General features: G+C 40.9%; 1 protein-coding gene across 3 annotated transcripts in view; it reads left to right on the top strand.

Moving 5' to 3' along the window:
* Window positions 1-19600, top strand: part of mcm3ap (minichromosome maintenance complex component 3 associated protein) — an 86747-nt gene that overhangs the window by 55711 nt on the left and 11436 nt on the right. For 2 of the 3 annotated variants that reach the window (XM_072261176.1, XM_072261174.1), the window contains 8 exons: window positions 1075-1143; window positions 2543-2677; window positions 4124-4274; window positions 6603-6861; window positions 11236-11333; window positions 13816-14206; window positions 14287-14553; window positions 17504-17633. In XM_072261176.1, the coding sequence (XP_072117277.1) occupies window positions 1075-1143; window positions 2543-2677; window positions 4124-4274; window positions 6603-6861; window positions 11236-11333; window positions 13816-14206; window positions 14287-14553; window positions 17504-17633 (1500 nt within the window). The remainder of the gene's footprint in view (window positions 1-1074; window positions 1144-2542; window positions 2678-4123; window positions 4275-6602; window positions 6862-11235; window positions 11334-13815; window positions 14207-14286; window positions 14554-17503; window positions 17634-19600) is intronic. The other variant, XM_072261175.1, reaches the window with a different exon arrangement.

Genomic DNA, 19600 nt, shown 5'->3' with positions numbered 1-19600 from the left:
GCTAAGTTCCTCCAGCATTTTGTGTGTGTTACTCTATATTTACAGCATCTGCAGAATCTCTTGTGTTTACATTAAACTCCGCCTGTCATCTTCCACCCATAATCTGCAAATATTCTATACCTCTCTGTATCATTTGGCAACCTTTCACACTATCCACAACATCACCGTTCTTCACGTCATCTGCAAACTAATAACCCACCCATCCACATTTTCATTCAAGCTAGTTGTGTATGTGTGTGTGTGTGTGTATATATATATATATATATATATATATATACTCATTACACAAGTGTTGCTGCTGTATATTGCATGCACACACACCTCAATATGGATCCCTGTGGAACACTACTAGTTATGGACCTCGAACCAGAATAAGACCTATGGAGCACTACTCTTCTCTTCTGTAGACAAGAAGAAGAAAGCCCTTAACTCTGAATGGAGTCATCGGGATGCCATCTATGACAGCATTTTTTTTTTAGCAGGCTTTCTTATTTTTACAAGGCCGAGTTGCTAGCTTGATGCTCAACCCAGCACGGATGGAAAGGGTGCAAGGGAGCTGGCTGGATTCGAACTTGGGAGCCTTCGCTCTGAAGTCCGGCATCGATGCCACTACGCCACCATGCCGCTAGCCGGCACTTCTATAGACAAGCCAGTTCTGAATTGGAGCAGTCCTGTCATTCATGTTTCTCCATCCTATTCCTGCAACCTCCATTTTCCTATTTATACGTACTTAAAAATGCAAAGACATGCATAACCAAGTTACCAACTTGCAAGAGTCTGTGGATACTGGAATATGGAGCAAAGAACGAACTACACGGGAGGAGTGTGATCAGAGAACTTAATCTGGGACTTTATCTTTGGTGGACACTTGCAACCTACTCCTTTGTAGATTGGTGTAGGTCAAAGAGCTGCAAATATTAAATGTTTCTGACCATCTGATTATTTGCTGTGAAGGCTAATTGTGTGGCGTTTATGGTTACCAATGGCCCTAATGCAGAACGGATCATGTTATGATGTGATGAGAAAAGACAAGCCTGATCTATGAAAAAACGTTTTCTTTCTCTTCTGTTGCAGGTTGCTTCAGAGGAGGAAGGAGATTGCTCATCAAATTAGAGTTCAGAATTTCTATCAACAGCTCCTCGGGTAAAAGAATTAATTTTAAAAAGTCTTTCCATTGTATATTTCTTTCATGATCTGAAGGTGTCCCAGAAAGCATTGTCAGCAAAGCATATGCATTGTCATCATTGGATATTGTAAAATGGAGAGACCTCAAGGGTATAAGCACATAGTTCACTGAAAGTGGTGACACAGGAAGACAGTTGGTGAAGTTGTTTTTCATGCTTGCTTTCATCAGTCAGGGCATTGATTGCAGGAGTTGGGATATCATCTTACAATTGTATAAAACATTGTCGAGACCGCACTTGGAGAGTTCTGTGTAATTTTGGTTGGTATACTATGGGAAGGATGTCCTTAACTGAAAATGGTGCAGAAAAGGTTCACAGGATGTTACTGAGTCTGGAAGGTTTGTATTGCAAGGAGAGACTAGATAGAGTGGGATTGAAGTGTGGAGACTGAGGGGTAATTTGAAAGAGGTATATAAAATCATGAGGAACATGGATAATGTGGATGTTCACTGTCTTTAGAAGAGTTTAAAACTTGGAGCACATATGTTAAAGTGTGAGGGAAAAATTTAAAGGGGCTGTGAGGGGCAATGTTTTCACAAAGTATAGTGGGTGTGTAGAACAAGCTGCCAGAAATGATCAGGGGAAGGCACGATTACGCAGGAAAGGTTTAGAGGGATATGGGCTGAGCCCAGGCATATGGAGCTGATGTCTTTGAGGATCCTGGCAATGCGGTTGGAAGGGAAACTATAATTGAGGAAAATAACTTGGAAGCACTGATGTGGGAAATGGTGTCATTGTAACAGATACACAAGGGACTGAGAAAGTGGGAGAATGGAGTCAAGTCCTTGAAGGAAGCAGGGTGAGAGATCTCAGGTGGTTAGCTGTGTGATCCATATTGTTTTGTATTAGCTGTGAGGGTTTTTATGTTGACAGGATTCTGAGGATAGCCCTGCTGGTCCTTATATTTGTTTCATGTCCGCGCTGAGATGTGAAGTACAACAATGTTTACAGCTGACAGCGAGCTGACTCCTTTTCATTAATGTTAGCTACCAGGAGATGATGTTTTGGATCATCTTGCATTCTCTGCACCCCTTTCCACCTTCGAATGTTGTTCGTTACATTGTAAGTGGCTGGTTTTAGCATATTTGTTTTAACAACTTCTTGGGTAATGTGTGCTGGTAAAGCTTAGATGCAGTTTGGGAGCTTCAAGTTGATTAGGTGAGGACAGATTAGGATTCACAGCATGGAAGACATTATTTTTGAGTCACTTATTATTAATGCTGCTGCATTCTGCCTTGTATTACATGCATTTTGCACTTACACTTGCATTGAGAACTTTTAATGGAAGAAAGAATATCTGTTGGGTAGGGTCAGAAAGAAGAATAGAGGCCATCTTAACTCTGAAAATTATCTTGTAGTCAGGCTGCCTGGAGCCCTCTGGATTTGTTTACATTGGTTGCCGAAAGCTTCCCAATTCGTCAGAAAAGAATCTTCTGGAAGGTGGTACTACTTTTGCCAAGTGATGAAGAATGTGGACCTGGTGAGACCAACAGGTTAGAAGAAACGTATAAATTCATACAGTGATTTGTTTAATAATATGTTTTGTTAGCATCCAGTTTCTTGCTGACTCCAGCTGCTCATCCCGTTGGGAAGATGTGGCTATACCCCATTCAGCTTTTAACCGGCAGCCATTTGCCAGACAGACCACTCAGACACCAGTCCTCAACTGGGAAGGTGAATCTGTGATTTACCTCAAGGCCACATTTGGGAACAGTCAACTTGGTGATGAACAGAATAGTCCTCCATCCTGTCAGTCTCATAGCTGTCCTTGGTTGTGCTCTGCTGTTTGGCAATAATATACTGTTTTAACCAAATGAAACACTGCAGGAACATTCCTATTGTAAAACTTTTTAATATATGAAAATGAGTAGTGAGTGATATTCACCATTGAAACATTATCCATTCACTTAGTTTAAATACCATTACTGAGTGGAACGTTTGGCAAGTGTGATACCAGCCGGTGACTTCCTCTTCACTCCAAATCAGAATCAGGTTAAGTATCATTGACATACACTCAGTGGACATTTTATTAGGTACCTCCTGTACCTAGTAAAGTGGCCAGTGACTGTACGTCTGTGGTCTTCTGTTGTTGTAGCCCATCTTCTTCAAGGTTCAACATGGGTGACTAGAATGCTCTGCTGCACACTGTTGTAATGATTGGTTATTTGAGTTACTGTCAGCTTGAACCAGTCTGGATATCCTCCTCTGATCTCTCTCATTAACAAGTTGTTTTTCCCCACAGAACTGCTGCTCACTGGATTTTTTTTTTGTTTGTTTGTTTTTTTGCCCCATTCTGTGTAAACTCTAGAGACTTTTGTGTGTGGAAACCCCAGGAGATCAGCAGTTCCTGAGATACTCAACCACCCCAGATGACACCAACAATCATTCCATGGTCAAAGTCACTAGATCACATTTCTTCCCTACTCTGATGTTTGTTCTGAGAAACATCTGAAGCTCCTAACCATGTCTACATGCTTTTATGCATTGAGTTCCTGCCACATGATTGGCTGGTTAGATATTTACATTAATAAGCAGATGCACTTTATAAAGTGGCCACTGAGTGTCGTTAAATTTGTTGTTTTGCAGCAGCAAAATAGTAAAAAACATAAAAAAAATACAATAAGAAATATATAAAAATTAAATAAGGTTTCTTTATTTTGTTTGACTCAGCAGTTAAGCAGTATTAGAATACTAGCATGTTATAAGCTGGTGATTTAAAATTTAAAGTGCTGCTGAAGTTGAATCAAAGGCGCATTGTTATAGCAATCATTGCAGAATATTGTGTGTGTTAATACTTCAAAACAAATTGGAATTAAAGAATTGCCAGAGAACCATGAGCATTGTTTTAACATGTCACAGTTTATTTATCATTTTTAAAGATGTTAAATGTTAATGTTGCTAACTCTTTATGAAATTATTTCTGGTTAAATACCCTTCAGAATTTTGATTGATTGGCTGAAGGCCAAGTTCCGAGGAAATGAATGCGTGGAGGATCTCAGCAGTGATGCAGACAATGTAATTCAGACATACCAGTGCAAAGCTGTCAACAGAAATGAAGGAATCAGTGAGCTTGTGTACATCTGTGTCAAGGTAAGGGCCCCCAGATGCACACTTGTGAGGTACAGGAGTAGAGCGAGAATCAGATTTAATATCACTGACATATGCCATGAAATTTGTCCTTTTAAGGCAGCAGTACATCAAAATACTATAAATTATAATAAACGTCTATGTAAATTAAATTTGATAAGTGATGCGAAAAGAGAGTAAACATGGTGAGGCAATGTTTATGGACTGGTTCATTATCCTTTCAACATCTGAGGCAGAAAGGAAGCTGTTGCTAAAGCATTGAGTGTGTGTCTTCAGGCTCCTACCTGTACTCTGTCCTGATGGAAGCAATGAGAAGAGAGAATGTCCTTAATGATGGATGCCATCTGTTTGATGATGTTCTCTAGTGGGGAGGCTAGTGCCTGTGGAGGAGATTTGAGTTTGCAACCCTGTGCTGCTTTTTCTAATCTGTGCTCTGCACCCCCCCCCCCCCCACCAGACAGTGATGCAACGAGTTAGAATGCTAGAATGCTCTCTGTGGTACATCTGTAGAAACTTGCTAGATTCTTTGGTAACATACCAAATGTATATATTCCATACTTTTGATCTTTTAAGCCTACTACTCCCATTCATTAAGATCAAAATTGAAATTTATCAACTCCTTCTCACCCTTTCTCTGAATCCTGTGATCCATTTGGTTTCTAGAAGTCTTACTGTTCTCAGTCATGACAATACTTAGAATATCTACAGCCCTCTAGAATAAATGATTCCGAATGCTTTCTGACAGTGAAGAAATTACTGTTTCATTTTAGTTCCAAGTAACTGCACTCTTGTTTTGAGACGATGTCTACTTGTTCAAGCAGGTGAAATGGTCATCAGTGTTGTTGGTTCCTCTCCAGATTGTCTTTACTTCAGTTAGATTCCTTCTTATTCTTCTAAATGCCAGGGACTTTATCAGCCCAACCTGCACTGTTCCTGAATATGACAACTCCCTTCAAGTCACAACTCTAACACAAGCATATCTTTGCTTGGCTTGGTAGACTGAAACTGTACGGAGTGCTGTGTACGTGGTCTCTTCAAAATACTAAAACACTGGACCCTGGTATTTCAACCTCCTTTCTATAATGACATCACAGCAATTAACTTGCTGGTTGCATGCCGTTCCTGCATGTGAACTTTCTGTAGTTTGGGTATAAGGACAGCTAAATCTCTAAATCACTTATACAGTTTAACTCTAAATATATTTAGCTTACCAATGCATTTTGTTGGAAGGTAAGAGCTTTGTTATCATGTAGAACACTCTACTGCCCTGTTAAAAAGATTCCGAACAGCAGATATTAATTTCCGATTATAAATATCAAGTGGACGGCCAAGAAGTCGTTGGAATTGGCAGTTATAAACAGGTGAAATTCAAAGAGCAATGTATCAGAGGGAAGATATTTTCACAAAGAATAAAGGGGTAGCGTTATGTGGTATATGGTATATATCACTCAGTGGGCCCCACATCTAAGAAAGCATGTGGTGACATTGGAGAGAATTCAGAGGAGTTCATGAGAATAATGTCAAGAATGAAAAGAGAAGGAACTAGTGCTTTCCCAGCATATATGATGAATAAGCTCTCCTATGACTTCCAGCTGGGTACAGGATCGATTATAACCGATATTTCAATGACAAACTCTGCTGTCTTCTCCAGGGATGATGCCTGGGTATGTCTAGACCATTGGTATTTATACCTCCATAGTCCATCCCTCCTGATTGGTCAGCCGATCTGGAGGGGCAGACATTTGGGGAATAAATACCAACTGTGTAATCAAGAGTGCTTATTGACGAATCTTTGCGATAACAGGGCAGTTTAGCAGTAGTTAATAAGTACTTGGGATTTATAGTAGGCCTTAAAATTTTTAATCATTGAACAGCAGAGCTATAGAGGAGCTCAACATTTAATTTGTTAGTTTGGTCCTATGCAGAATACTGTGCCTAGTCTATACATTCAGTAAAATGAGGAGGTATATAAATGCTTTTGAGACAGGGGATTAATTTTACATAATTGTGATAACTTTAAATGAGGTTGCCCTCCTTTGAACAGAAGAGGCAAAGAAAAGATAACATAGCTTTCAATAGAATAAAGTGAAAAGTTGATAAACGGAGGGCATAGATTTAAAGTGAATGGCAAAGAACTGTGGCAACATAAGGAAAGGTGCCTTGTATGACAAGTGGTAAGGACCTGCCATTCATTGCTTGCTTGTGTGGCAAATACAAATTCAGTCATAGTCATCAAAAGGTGGTTACGGTAAGAGTAGAGGAGTGGGAAATTACTGCTGCAAACAGCATGGGTCCTGCTCCATAATTAGTGGTATGTGTCTCTCTCAACAGGTGACCAGAGGCCCACTGAGTGAAACAAACATAGATGCAATGGAACAGCGCAAAGAACTTCTGGGGACAACAGCCCTGATTCTCTTACTCCCAGCACGTGTGGAAGGCTCAGACCAGGATGAAGAGGAAGTCTACTGGCTCTCTGCTATGCTTCAAATCAAGCAGCTGTTACAAGCAAAACCTTTAAATCCTGCAATCCCACTGGTCATTCTTGTTCCCGGAGAGGGAAAGCCATTGAATGAGGAAGAGGTGATAGATGGTAAGCTCAAGAGTCAACATTCATTTCTGTAGTGGAAGAGTAAAAGCTAAAAATTTCTAAGGTTGTTCTGTCTGTCTGTCTGTATCTTGTTTTACGGCGGTTGGCATCCAGCTTAATGGTGCATTACCACCACCCTCTGCTCCAGAATGTGCACTAGACATACATTCTAAATCCCTTCACCCAATCGCGCACACACACACACACACACACACACACATATATATATATATATATATATATATATATATATATATATATATATATATATATATATATATATATACACACAAACCTACACTTCACCCTCCCATCTTTGACCATCCTAGTATCCTATTCCTGTTTATTCGTCATATTCTATAAAAAAAAACCCCTGTACCCCTTAAAAACGCTAAAAATACCCGGACTTGTGCTCTCTCACCCATGCCTAGCAACCCTTTTAATGTGAATTCCTGCATCCCCAACTCCCTTAATTTATTTCTCATCATCTCTCTCTGTATCCCATACTTCCTGCAACTCAGAACTACATGTTCTACTGACTCCTCTTCCTGACATTCCTCACACAATCCTGTCTGGTGTTTCCCTATCATTTTCAATGTTTTGTTTAATGCACAATGCCCCAGCCTTAACCTAGTCCACACAATTTCCTCTCTTCTGTTTCCATTACCTACCCTAGTAACTGCAACACTCTTTTGTATTTGATATAAATGCCTCCCTTTCCCCTCCCTGTCCCACATTCGGTTGACTTTTTCCCAGATTACACACTTAACCTCTGCTTTACTGATACTAATGTGCATTTCCACCTTTTCTTTCTTTAACGCCCTCTTTGCCAACTCATCCACCCTCTCATTCCCCTTCACCCCTACATGTGCTGGAACCCATAGAATTTTTACCTGACCTCCCTGATTTGCAATTCTTGTAACTAACTGAAGGACTTCATAAAGTACATCTTGCCGACTGTTTGTGTGAAAAGACCTTAAACTTGCTAGAACTGAGGATGAATCTGAACATATCAATGCTTTGGCTTGTCTGGCTTTCTGCACCCATTGCAACGCAACCAACACTGCCAGCATTTCCACTGTAAACACCCCTAACTTATTAGATGTTGTTTATCTTGCAGCTAGAATTTTTGTCGTGGATTTTCAGACACAACTGTAAAAATGAGAATTCATTGTCCAATAGTCACAATTTAGCTTCTTAACTAAATGGCCCTTCAGCCCATGTAGTTTTCCAGAAACTGATTTACTATTACAGTCGACCCTCCTTATCCGCAAGGGATTGGTTCCCGGACCCCTCGCGGATACCAAAAAATGCGGATGCACAAGTCCCTTATTCAACCTGTCCCTTAGGACCCAGCAGAACCCCAGACCTTATTTAACCTGTCTCAATGTGGTGAACATTAGGACCCGGTGGTGGAACTCTGAATCTGCTGTGTTTCTGTTCACAAAAACGGTTGAAAATAAAGTGGAAATAATAAAGTGATCGGGAAGAGGTGAAACGCCGTCAGTCATTGGAAAAGCGTTAGACTACAGTCAGTCAACGGTCGGAACAATTTTAAAGGATAAAGTGAAAAAGGCCCTGCCCCAATGAAAGCTACAATTATTACTAAGCAACACAGTGGTTTAATTATTGGGTTTTGGGTTTTTGATCTTCCACATCAACCCGGCACGGATGGAGAGCGCGCTCAGGAGTGACCTGTCACTGGATTGAACTCGGGAATTTCCATTCCCGAGCCCGGCGCTGAGACATACATTTCTTAAGTGTTTTATATGCATAGAAAGATAAAATATATACTAAGACAAATGTTTGACTAACTGACGCTAAATAATACCAGATGTACCTGTTCCAACTTAGTAAGAGAAATTCGTTTTTTTCTCGATCCCAATCCACGATAACCTACGCACATCCTCCTGTGTACTTTAAATCATCTCTAGATTACTTATAATACCTAATACAATGTAAATGCTATGTAGATAGTTGTTATACTGCATTGTTTAGGGAATAATGACAAGAAAAAGAAGTCTGTACATGCTCGAACAACAAGTGCTGGAAGAGCACTTCCGGGTTTTCTCGATTCGCAGTTGGTTGAATTTGCGCATGCGGAACTCGCAGATGAGGAGGGCCGACTGTATTATTATTATCACTGTCTCTCAGTAATACAACTGCAATGATTAAATGTGACCAGAGGAGCTCCAGGTCACATGTGAGCGCCAGGTTACATGATGGGAGTAGTTTCACAGTTGCTGATGTGGAGAGTTGGAATTAAGTCCCAGCCTCCTGATTTTTCATTGTCAAAGTGCTTTATTGAGATGTTTCAATTAACAAACATGAAACTGTCTTGTAGTATTGGACCTAACAGGCAGATTTGAAGGGAGGCTAGAAGAAGTCTTACGACTTCGCCATGTGTAAAATGTGGTCTCCAGACATTTGAGAACACAGAAGAAAGAAGAAAGGTGCAAGATAACAATGCTTAGGTACTGGGGAGGTTGAGAAAGATTAAATGAGACCGTGAACTCCACCACAGTCACTAGAATATAAAAGCAAAGATGTAATGCTAAAGCTTTATAAGGCATTGGTCAGATTGCATGTGGAATATTGAGAGCAGTTTTGGATCCTTATCTAAAAAGATGTGCTGACATTGGAGAGGGTCCAGAGGATGTTCACAAGAATGATTCTAGCAATGAAATGGTTAACATACGAGGAGCATTTCATGGCTCTGGGCCTGTACTTGCTGGAGTTTAGAAAAGTGAGGGGGATCTCATTCAGACTTGTGGCATATTGAAAGTCCTGGACGGTGGACATGGGGAGGATGTTTCCTATAGGGGGAGGTCTAGGACTGGGGATGGGGGGTGGGGTAGCCTCAGAATGCAAGGATGTCCCTTTAAAACGGATGAGGAATAATTTCTTCAGCCAGAGGGTGGTGAATCTGTGGAAGTCATTGCTACAGTTGGCCATGTCATTGGGTATATTTAAAGTGGAAATTGATAGATTCTTGATTAGGAAGGGTGTCAAAGGTTACGGGGAGAAGATGGGGGAGTGGGGTTTAGAGAGATAATAAATCAGTCAATATCAGATGATGGAACAGACCTGATGGGGTATTCGCTGGGTTGGCCTAATTCTGCTTCTATGCCTTATGTCTTGTATTGTAGTTCATTATCAGATGGTTAGGGTCTAGATATGTAACCCTGAAAAGAAAGGAGGCAAATGTATTTTGGTCTTTGAAAAAAGCTAACTAAAAGAGAAAGGGGTTGTGGATTCATTTAACATTCAGAAATCCATCAACCTCGTTTGAATGCAATCAATGATTGTCTCATTTCCCTGCAATAGAGAATTCCAACAATTTGATACCCTCTACATAAAGAAGGTTCTCCTCATCTCAGTCCTAGCCTACCCAACCCTACAGTTATCAGGAAATGTGCTGGAATAATGTTGAGGAAGCATGTGGTGTAGGTTGGTCCAAGGTTGAAGTACTGTGTCGGTAGGTACAGTACTGGATGCAAATGTCTTGGGCACATGTATATAGCTAGGGTGCCTAAGACTTTGCACAGTATTGTAGTAATTTTATGTATTGTACTGTACTGCTGCCACAAAAAAACAACAAATTTCATGACATATGTGAGTAATGAAAAACCTGATTCTGATACAGGTTTCTGTTCTGGAGTGTATGTGGGAAGAGGGGTTGGGAAAAGGGGAAGGGAGAGGGGAGGAAGTGGGAAGCACCAGAGAGACATTTTGTAATGATCAATAAACCAATTTTTTGGAAACAGATGACCTTGCCTAGTATCTCTCGCAGCTGGGCATGTCTGCACCCGTGCCGCCTCCCCACCCCTGTTTGCCACCGGTCCCATAGCCCTCCTGCAGTGCTCCACCCTTACCATTCCCAACATCCTCTGGTCCCACTAGATTCACAAATTCACTTTCCACTCCACGTTTACAAATACAGTACAGTGTAAAAGTCTGAGGCACCCTAGCTATATATACGTGCTTAAGACTTGTGCACACTACTGTAGGATTCTCTTTGAAAGAATATCCACTGCATTGAAGCAGCCTCTGATCTAATTTCAGTCTGAGGGATAAAATAATTGTAAAGGAAATGTGGGCTTTACAGGGAAATGAATGAGGAAGATGGATTAGGGAAGGACAGCCATTATGTGTTGATTTGTTTCCATCAGTAAGTCTGTTTGAGGTTAGGTCCTTTTGATCAACTTGTAACTCATAAACAGGGTTTGAGATTAGGCAACACATGCACAAGTATAAATTTTTGGGTATCTTGATGGGCATTGGAACCAATTCTACTGTTTCTTGACAAAGTAGATGGATACTAGAAAGGACATTTCCATTATCTATAAAATACTAATATGTTTATTTTATATAAAGGTCTAAACCTCGACAACCTGGTGGCCACTCATCTTGTGTCTCAATATTTCATTGTTCTGATCCCTGAGCAAACCAACGATCTTCAGGGATCAAACAAGGTAACGATCTTTGGTGAAATAAGTAAAAGATCTGTGTGGAGCGGTGTATCATCTATTTGCTTATCATTCACATGTCAGCTTTTCTCTGGCTTCTGATGCATAACAAAAACTAAAAATCAGTAACCATATGCTAATCACTGCCAAATGCAGCAAAATAGCAGAAGTATTTAGCAGTTGTTTTAGCTTGTATATGATGGCCTAATGTTGCACAGACAATAAAAGAATATAAAATCTTGTAAGGTAGAAAATTGCATGTGGGAGAAGGGGCCCTATTCAGATTGCAGAGGAAGAGATGCTTGCTGTCATTGAGACAAATTGGGGTGGATAAATCCCTCAGGTTTGACAATATGTTGTTCCTGTTCCCTTGCACCCTGTGGGAGGCTAGTGCAGAAACTACAGGGGCCCTAGCAGAGATATTAAAAACATACTTAGCCAATGGTGAGGTGCTGGAAAATTATAGGCAGTTGAACTTGACATTAGTATTGGAAAAGTAATTGGAAGGTATTCGAAGGGACCAAATACAAGTATTTGGATAGACAGAAAAATATAGCATGGCTTTGTGTGTGCTAAGTCGTCTCTAACCAACCTTATGGAGTCTTTTGAGGATAGTTGTTGAAGTCGAGGTATTGGATGTTTCCTACATGGGCTTTAGCAAGGCCTTTGACAAGGACCCGCATGGGATTTTGGTCAAGAAGTTCAATCATTGGCTTCGCGGAAGAAGCCAGAGTGTGGTTGTAGATGGCTCCCTCTCAGATTGGAGGCCTGTGACTGGTGGTGTGCTGCAGGGATCAATGCTGGGTCTGTTGTTATTTGTCATCAACATCAATGATCAGGACAATAATATGGTAAACTGCATCAGTAAATTTGCAGGTGACACCAAGATTGCGGGTGTACTGGGCAGTAAAAGGACTCTCAAAGCTTGCAGTGGGATCTGGACCAACTAGTGAAATGGGTTGAAAAATGGCTGTTGGAATACCAAGGTATGTCTTGCATGGTGAGCACTACGGCATTGAGTGTGGTAGGTCAAAGGGATCTGGGAATGCAGATCATAATTCCTTGAAAGTGGCATCACAAGTAGATAAGGTTGTAGAGAAAGCTTTTGGCACATTGGCCTTCATAAATCAATGTACCGAGTACAGGAGTTGGGATGTTACGTTGAAATTGTATAAGACTTTGGTGAGGCCTAATTTTAAGTTTTGGTCACCTATGTACAGGAAAGATGTAATTAAGATTAAAAGAGTACAGAGAACATTTACAAGGATGTTGCTGGAACTTGATCTGAGTGAGAGGGAAAGATTAAATAGTTTGGGACTTTATTCCCATGAACGTAGAAGATTGAGGGGAGATTTGATAGAGGTATACAAAATTATGAGGGGTATAGATGGGGTTTTTCCACTGAGGTTGGGTGAGACTAGAACTGGAGGTCATGGGTTAAGGGTGAAAGGTGAAATATTTAAGGAGAACATGAGGGGGTAACTTCACTCAGTGGGTGTTGAGAGTGTGGAATGAGCTGCCAGTAGAAGTGGTGGATGCAGGGTTGATTTCAACATTTAAGAGAAACTTGGATAGATACATGGATGGAAGAGGTATGGGGGGCTATGATCTGGATGCAGGTTAGTAGAGCTAAGCAGGTTAATAGTTTGGCACAGACTAAGTGGGCTGAATGCCCTGTTTCTGTGCTGTAGTATTCTATAACTCTATGAACAGGGCCTTGGTTGTGGTTATGCCAGACCAAATAGAGTAGTAATCAAATGTCTGAACTAATTTGATCCCTTCTGCCTTCACAATGTCCATATCCTTCCATTTTCCTCACATCCATGTGCTGATCTAAACATCAAGTCCCTAATGTTTCTGCCTCTACCGCTACCCCAGGCACCCACCATTCTCTGTAAAATAAATAAATAAAATAAAATAAAATAAAAATGAAATAAAACTTGCCCTTCACATCTCCTTTGAAATTACCCCCTCTCACCTTAAATGCATGCCCTCTGGTATTGGACATTTCAACCCTGGGAAAAAGATGCTGTCTGTCTACTCTATCTGCCTCTCATAATCTCATATAAACCTTTATCAAATCTCCCCTCTGCCTCTACTATTCCAGAGAAAATAGTTATCATTATACCGCATTATACTATCATTATGCCACATGCCCTCTAATCCAGGCAATCTCCTGGTAAACCTCTTCTGCACCCTCTCCAAAGTCTTGACTAGAACTGTCTGCAATACTCCAAATGCTGCCTAACTAGTGTTTAATAAAGCTTCAACAGAACTTCCTGACTTTTGAACTCAATGCCTCAACTAATAAAGGCAAGCATGCCATAAGCCTTCTTAACCACCTTATCAACCTGTGTAGCCACTTTCAGGGAGATATGAACTTGGACCCCAAGATCCCTCTGCTCATCAACACTGTAAAAACATTTAGTCATACTATGTTGTCATTCTTGCTCCGTGTATCTGTAACAGATTTCATGTTTTTTTTTAGGTGTCTGCAGCAGTAAGCTGGCTTGCCTCACATTGTCCACCACCCCCAGAGGTCTGCTGCCGGACTCTGATGCAGTTCATCGAAGATGGGCTGTGCCGAGAGTTCAGTGACCAATTTTACAGTGATAAATCTGAAAGGCAGTCAGCTGCCTTGCCTTCACAGAATCCCAGCGCCATCATTGAGCTTTACAATGACGTGCTACAATTCCTTTCAGAAGTGATATCCTCTGAGCTGCTGTACGATCTTTCCTGGCCAGTGGCAGAGTTCTGTGGACCCGCAGCAGATGAAATATTGGCTCACAAAGACTGGAATTCTAATAGCCACCTGGCCTGGCTGAAGAATGCAGCGCTGTCTTTTCAGTTGCCACTGATGGATCTACCTCCTTTGAATGGTATAAACATAATGCTCCAGAAAGATTTAACCACCTGTTGACCTTCACTTGTATGACTGCAATATTTTTTTGTCCCTCAGCTCCATGGCCTAAGGTCTGCGATATGATCTCCCATTACGTGTCTCAAGTGCCATGGTCGCAGCAAGCTTGTCCACTGCTCCTTTCCAAGGTTGAACAACTCCTGAACAGAATACACAACAGGTGGAAAGAGAACAGTTTTCTTTCCATGGAAGCCTTAGCCGATGAGGGGCCTTCGGTCTCAGAAATCCCCTGGGATGAAATTATTGCCTGTTGCATTGATCACCGGCTGACAGAGTGGAAGCCCCTAATCCCACCCTGTGCTGCAGGTCAGATGTATTTTTGTTTTATGTTTTAGCTGAAGTCTGAGAAGGGAATACGGGGAAAACAGTAAACTTGATGGGCCAAATGGCCTAATTCTGCTCCTCTGTCTTATGGCCTAAAAAGAACAAGAATGAATTTATATTTCTAGTTTTATTCTGAAAGTGCAATCCTATTCAGCTGAAAGCTTATGCTTTTGAAAGCAACTATATGAGGTGAGTTGCTTTCTTCATTCATTGTGGAAGACAGAATAAAATTTAATTTACAAAATAAAAAGGAAACGTTAATAAATGGAAATGATTAACAGTACACAAAGTTGATCATATTCTATTGAACATTGAAAGGCCTCGATAGAGGGGTTGTGGAAAGAATGTTTCCTGCAGTGGGGGAGTCTAGGACCAGAGAGCACAGCCACAGAATACAAGGACATCCCTTGAGAAAAGAGATGAGGAATTTCTTTAGCCAAAGGGTGGTGAATCTGGAATTCATTGCTGCAGATGCAGATGGAGGCCAAGTCATTGGGTATATTTAAATTGAAGGTTAATAGGTTCTTGATTAGCGAGGGTGTCAAAGATTACAGGGAGAAAGTTGGAGAATGGGGTTGAAGGTAATAATAATCAGCCATGATGGAATAGCGGAGCAGACTTAATTGGACAGATGGCCTAACTCTACTCCTACATCTTACGGTCTCATCGCCTTAATGTACGTACTGCTCCCTGTTACTATTGATGCTGAGAACGTGGATGTGGTGAGGACCTACAAGTACCTAGAGGTACACCTGGATGACAGACTTGAGTGGAGCACCAACACAGAGGCTGTGTACAAGAATGGCCAGAGTCGTCTTTGCTTCCTGAGGAAACAGAGGCCCTTTGGAGTATGCAGGCCTCTCCTATCAGTCTGTTGTCACCAGACAATCTTCTATGTGGTGGTGTGCTGGGGCAATGGCATCAACATAGGTGCTATCAACAAGCTCAATAAACTGATTCGAAAGGCTGGCTCTGTTATGAGTCAAACTGGACACACTGGAGACTGTGGTAGAACAAAGGATCCCACGGGAAATCCTGGCAATTCTGGACAATGTTTCTCACCCTCTGCATGCCACCTTGGCTGAACAGAGGAGTACTTTTAGTAATAGACTAAAATTACCTTTGGGATTTCATTTGGGATCAAGAAAGTATCTATCTATTAAGTTTTTTTTTAAGAATCATTTAAGATGGTGCTGAAGTGCAGTCAAAATTAGAATGTAGTATATGGAAAGAAGTCTGAGCCCGGGGATTGGAAACTGATCTGAGAACAAAAAGCAGACTTGTGACCAGAAGGTTTTCTTGCCACCAGCTATTAAGTGTTGTGATCTATTGTTCAATGATAGAACATTGATGATCTTTGTACAGTTGAGCAACACACATCAAAGTTGCTGGTGAACGCAGCAGGCCAGGCAGCGTCTCTAGGAAGAGGTACAGGACTAGTCCTGACGAAGGGTCTCGGCCTGAAACGTCGACTGTACCTCTTCCTAGAGATGCTGCCTGGCCTGCTGCGTTCACCAGCAACTTTGATGTGTGTTGCTTGAACTTCCAGCATCTGCAGAATTCCTGTTGTTTGCGTTTGTACAGTTGAGATTGTTTTGGATTTATGAAAAAAATTTGGAGTTAACTAACTGTACAGCATCAATAAATTTCCAGCACAGAAAAAGACATTTAACCCACCTTGTATCTGCTGGCTCTTGGCTGTAGGTTGTGATCTTCAGGTGCTCATCTGAGTACCTCTTAACTGATTTTGTGGTTTCTGCCTTAGCTGCCCTTTCAGTCTTTGATTTGGTTTTGGAAAATAATCTCAACTAAAGAAATGCATTAATATTTCAATAATCTCAAAATTAAGAACACACGGTGACACATTATTCAAAGAGCCAGCATCAGTGAATGTCCTTGATGCTGTATAAAATCCAAGAATACATGCCCCAACTACAAACACAAGAGGTTCTGCAAATGATGGAAATCCAGAGCAACACACAAAATGCAGGAGGAACTTAGCAGGTCAGGCAGCATCAATAGAGGGGAATTGGCATTTCAGGCTGAGACTTAATGTGCTTTCCTTTTGGCTTGTAAGAAGGGTGAAAGTATCTGAAAGATTTGCTTCTTTGGGCACAAATACATGCTGTTTAATTGGGACAGAAGAGAGTTGCAGAACACTCTCTAACTAGCATCAGTCACAACCATGTCATGTGGCTGTTAGATACTGCACCATGCTTAAAGCAAACAGTTTATAAATAATGTTTCTTGTGTATTTGTGTTCAAAAAGCAGTGATTTTTTTTGTCACTAATAGTTCATGAAGGTAGCAGAAACAGTTGGGAGTGAAAAAGAAACAATTTCACTACTTCAACAAGTTAGAAGAACTTGAACGTGTTGACAGTCACCTTGACTTCTACAATTAAAATGAAGATTTGGAGAATGCAATCATCAAAAACACTGTATGAAGGCAGTCCGTTACCTGCACTAGGTGTCTGCTGATTTTGTTCATTTACAGTCAATCAAAACAACACAATAGCATACACTGAATGAATTCCTCTGTCGATAACTGTTAGGAACTAATACAGTTTTTTAATTACTATAGTGGTTGTATATTGTTCTAATTTATTCTGTGTTTCATTTAAATACATAATTTGTTACTCAGTTAAATGGTAGTTTGTGTTTTTTTTAATACCTTTTTAACCATTTTCATGAAACTTCAGTTAATTGGGGCAGCCACTTAATTGGGCCAAAATGTTAACTGAGGTCCACTGTACTTAAAATAATGACAAGGACTGCTAAGTGCAGAGATTTTTTTTTCCTTTCTTCTTGGCTCATTTGATGGAAAAGCAAGATTTTTAAAAAGGGGAGTTTTTAAAAAAAAAAAAAAAAATTTGGAAATAGATGTGTTTTAGCCTGCCTTACAATATATTAATCTATTTGTTTGTATATCAGCAGCTGTGAGTGAAGATGGCCAGATCCTTGTCTATTATTTTCAGAAAGACCTTAAAAAATATAAGCTTCCCATAATATGGCAACAAGCACGATCACATACCCAAGTGGAAATCCAAGATGCCTCTAAAAGGTAAACGAAACAGAATAGCAAAATAAAAGTGTGTTTTCCTGCAGTAAAGGGATATTGAGAAATGCACAAAGGATTTGTGCAAAAAGTTTGTGGCAAACGAGAAGTGAAAAAATGTGAACTCTATGGAAATATTGAATGGGTAGAGAAGTACTTGAGAAATGTAATAAGGGGGCATGAAATGGGACTGATGAGCACAATGAAAATGCCAAGTATTTTATCTATATTAAAGACAAGAAGATGACTAAAGAAAGAGTGGGAGTCTGTAATGGAGCCAGAACAGGTACACTGAGTGGCCACTTTATTAGGTACCTCCTATACCTAATAAAGTGGCCACTGACTGTATGTTTGTGGAATTCTGCTGCACCCTATCCACTTCAAGGGTCAATGTGTTGTGTGTTTAGAGATGCTCTTCTGCACACCACTGTTGTAACGCATGTTTGTTTGAGTTGCACTCGCCTTTCTGAGTGCTTGAACCAGTCTGGCTATTCTCCTTTGACCTCTCTTATTAAGGTGTTTCCACCCACTGAACTGCAGCTCACTTGATTTTTGTTTGTTTGCACTATTCTCTTAAACTCTAGACACTGTTGTGCATGAAAATCCTAGGAGATCAGCAGTTTCTGAGATACTCAAACCACCCTGTCTGACACCAACAATCATTCCTATGGTACCTTTACTAAATGTGTACTGTAATAATAAGTGAATCCTGCCTTGATGCTAGGAAACTTTTGGAAAAAATTTTAGAGGGACAAGTTTAATCTGCACATCTCCGAGGGTCGTCACCTTGTCATGGTGGAGAGGTTCGTTGGTTCCTGAGATCCCGAGAGTGATGCCATTTGGAGTTCAGATCTTGATAGATTTACTCATGGGGATAAGGTCAAGGGGGAGGTTCCAAATATGATCCAACTAAGACCTCAACAGTGGAGCTGGTGGAAGATGATGGCGCATCACAACGGCAGTGAAGGCAAATGAAGGTTGCAGCAGTGAAGGGTTTCCAGTGTCCTTGCATTTCATGACACTGACCCCAATATTTCAAGTACTGTGTGGTGGTTAACCATGCCTCAGCCTCTACCCGTGAAACAAAGTCATGCACAGGCATTCTCCATTAAGTGAACCCACCCTAACATCCCCAATTAAGTGCCTTGGTGATCTTGGTTCAGCCTTCTCAGCCACCTGGAGACTCGCCAGTAGACAACCTGTTAGGAGAACATAATACTGGACCAGAGTAATCGCACTACTACTACTATGCACATGGAAAGATGGATTGATCAAAGTGGTCAGTATGGCTTTGTTACGGAAAGGTCCCGTCTGTCTAATTTGATAGCATTTTTTGAGAAGGTATGTCAATGAGAGCAGTGAAGTTAATGGCATTTTTGTCACCAAAAAGGTGAACGGGTGGCGATATTTGTTTATTTTATCCACTATACAATGCCGCGCACCACCCACGAAACACTGCCCAAACCCATGTGACAAGTTGCCTTAACCCGGAGTGAGGATAAGCATCACAGATACAATACAGACAGACAATGAAGTGATATGTGTCTCCTACACCACATACTGACAACCTGTGGGGGGGGGGGGGGAGGTCCCTTTTAAGTCTCCTCCTTCCCCCACCCTTCAATTTTAAACTGGGGGGGAGGTGAAGAAAAACAGTTATTCACCTTATGACCATTCACCTTGTAGCTCTTGTAACTTTGCAGATGTCTTTAATGTCATCCCTCAGCTGCATACACTCCAGGGGAAAATATTCCAAGCTTAACTAGTCTGTCCTTTTAACCGAAGCCCTCCAGTCCTATCAACATCTTCCGTAAATCTTTTCTACACCCTCTCCAGTTTAATGACATTCCTTTGGCAGAGCGACTAGAATCGTACACAGTGTGCCAGATGTAGCTTTACCAACATTTTGTACAATTATGTTGTTCAGACTGTAGTTTATCAAAATTTTTGCAGTATTTAAACCAAAGCCATGT

Source organism: Mobula birostris, chromosome 6 (genome assembly GCF_030028105.1).
Source record: "Mobula birostris isolate sMobBir1 chromosome 6, sMobBir1.hap1, whole genome shotgun sequence".
Classification (NCBI taxonomy): Eukaryota; Metazoa; Chordata; class Chondrichthyes; order Myliobatiformes; family Myliobatidae; genus Mobula; species Mobula birostris.
The sequence above is the reverse complement of the archived record's forward strand: the minus strand, read 5'-3'. Positions and strand labels throughout refer to the sequence as shown.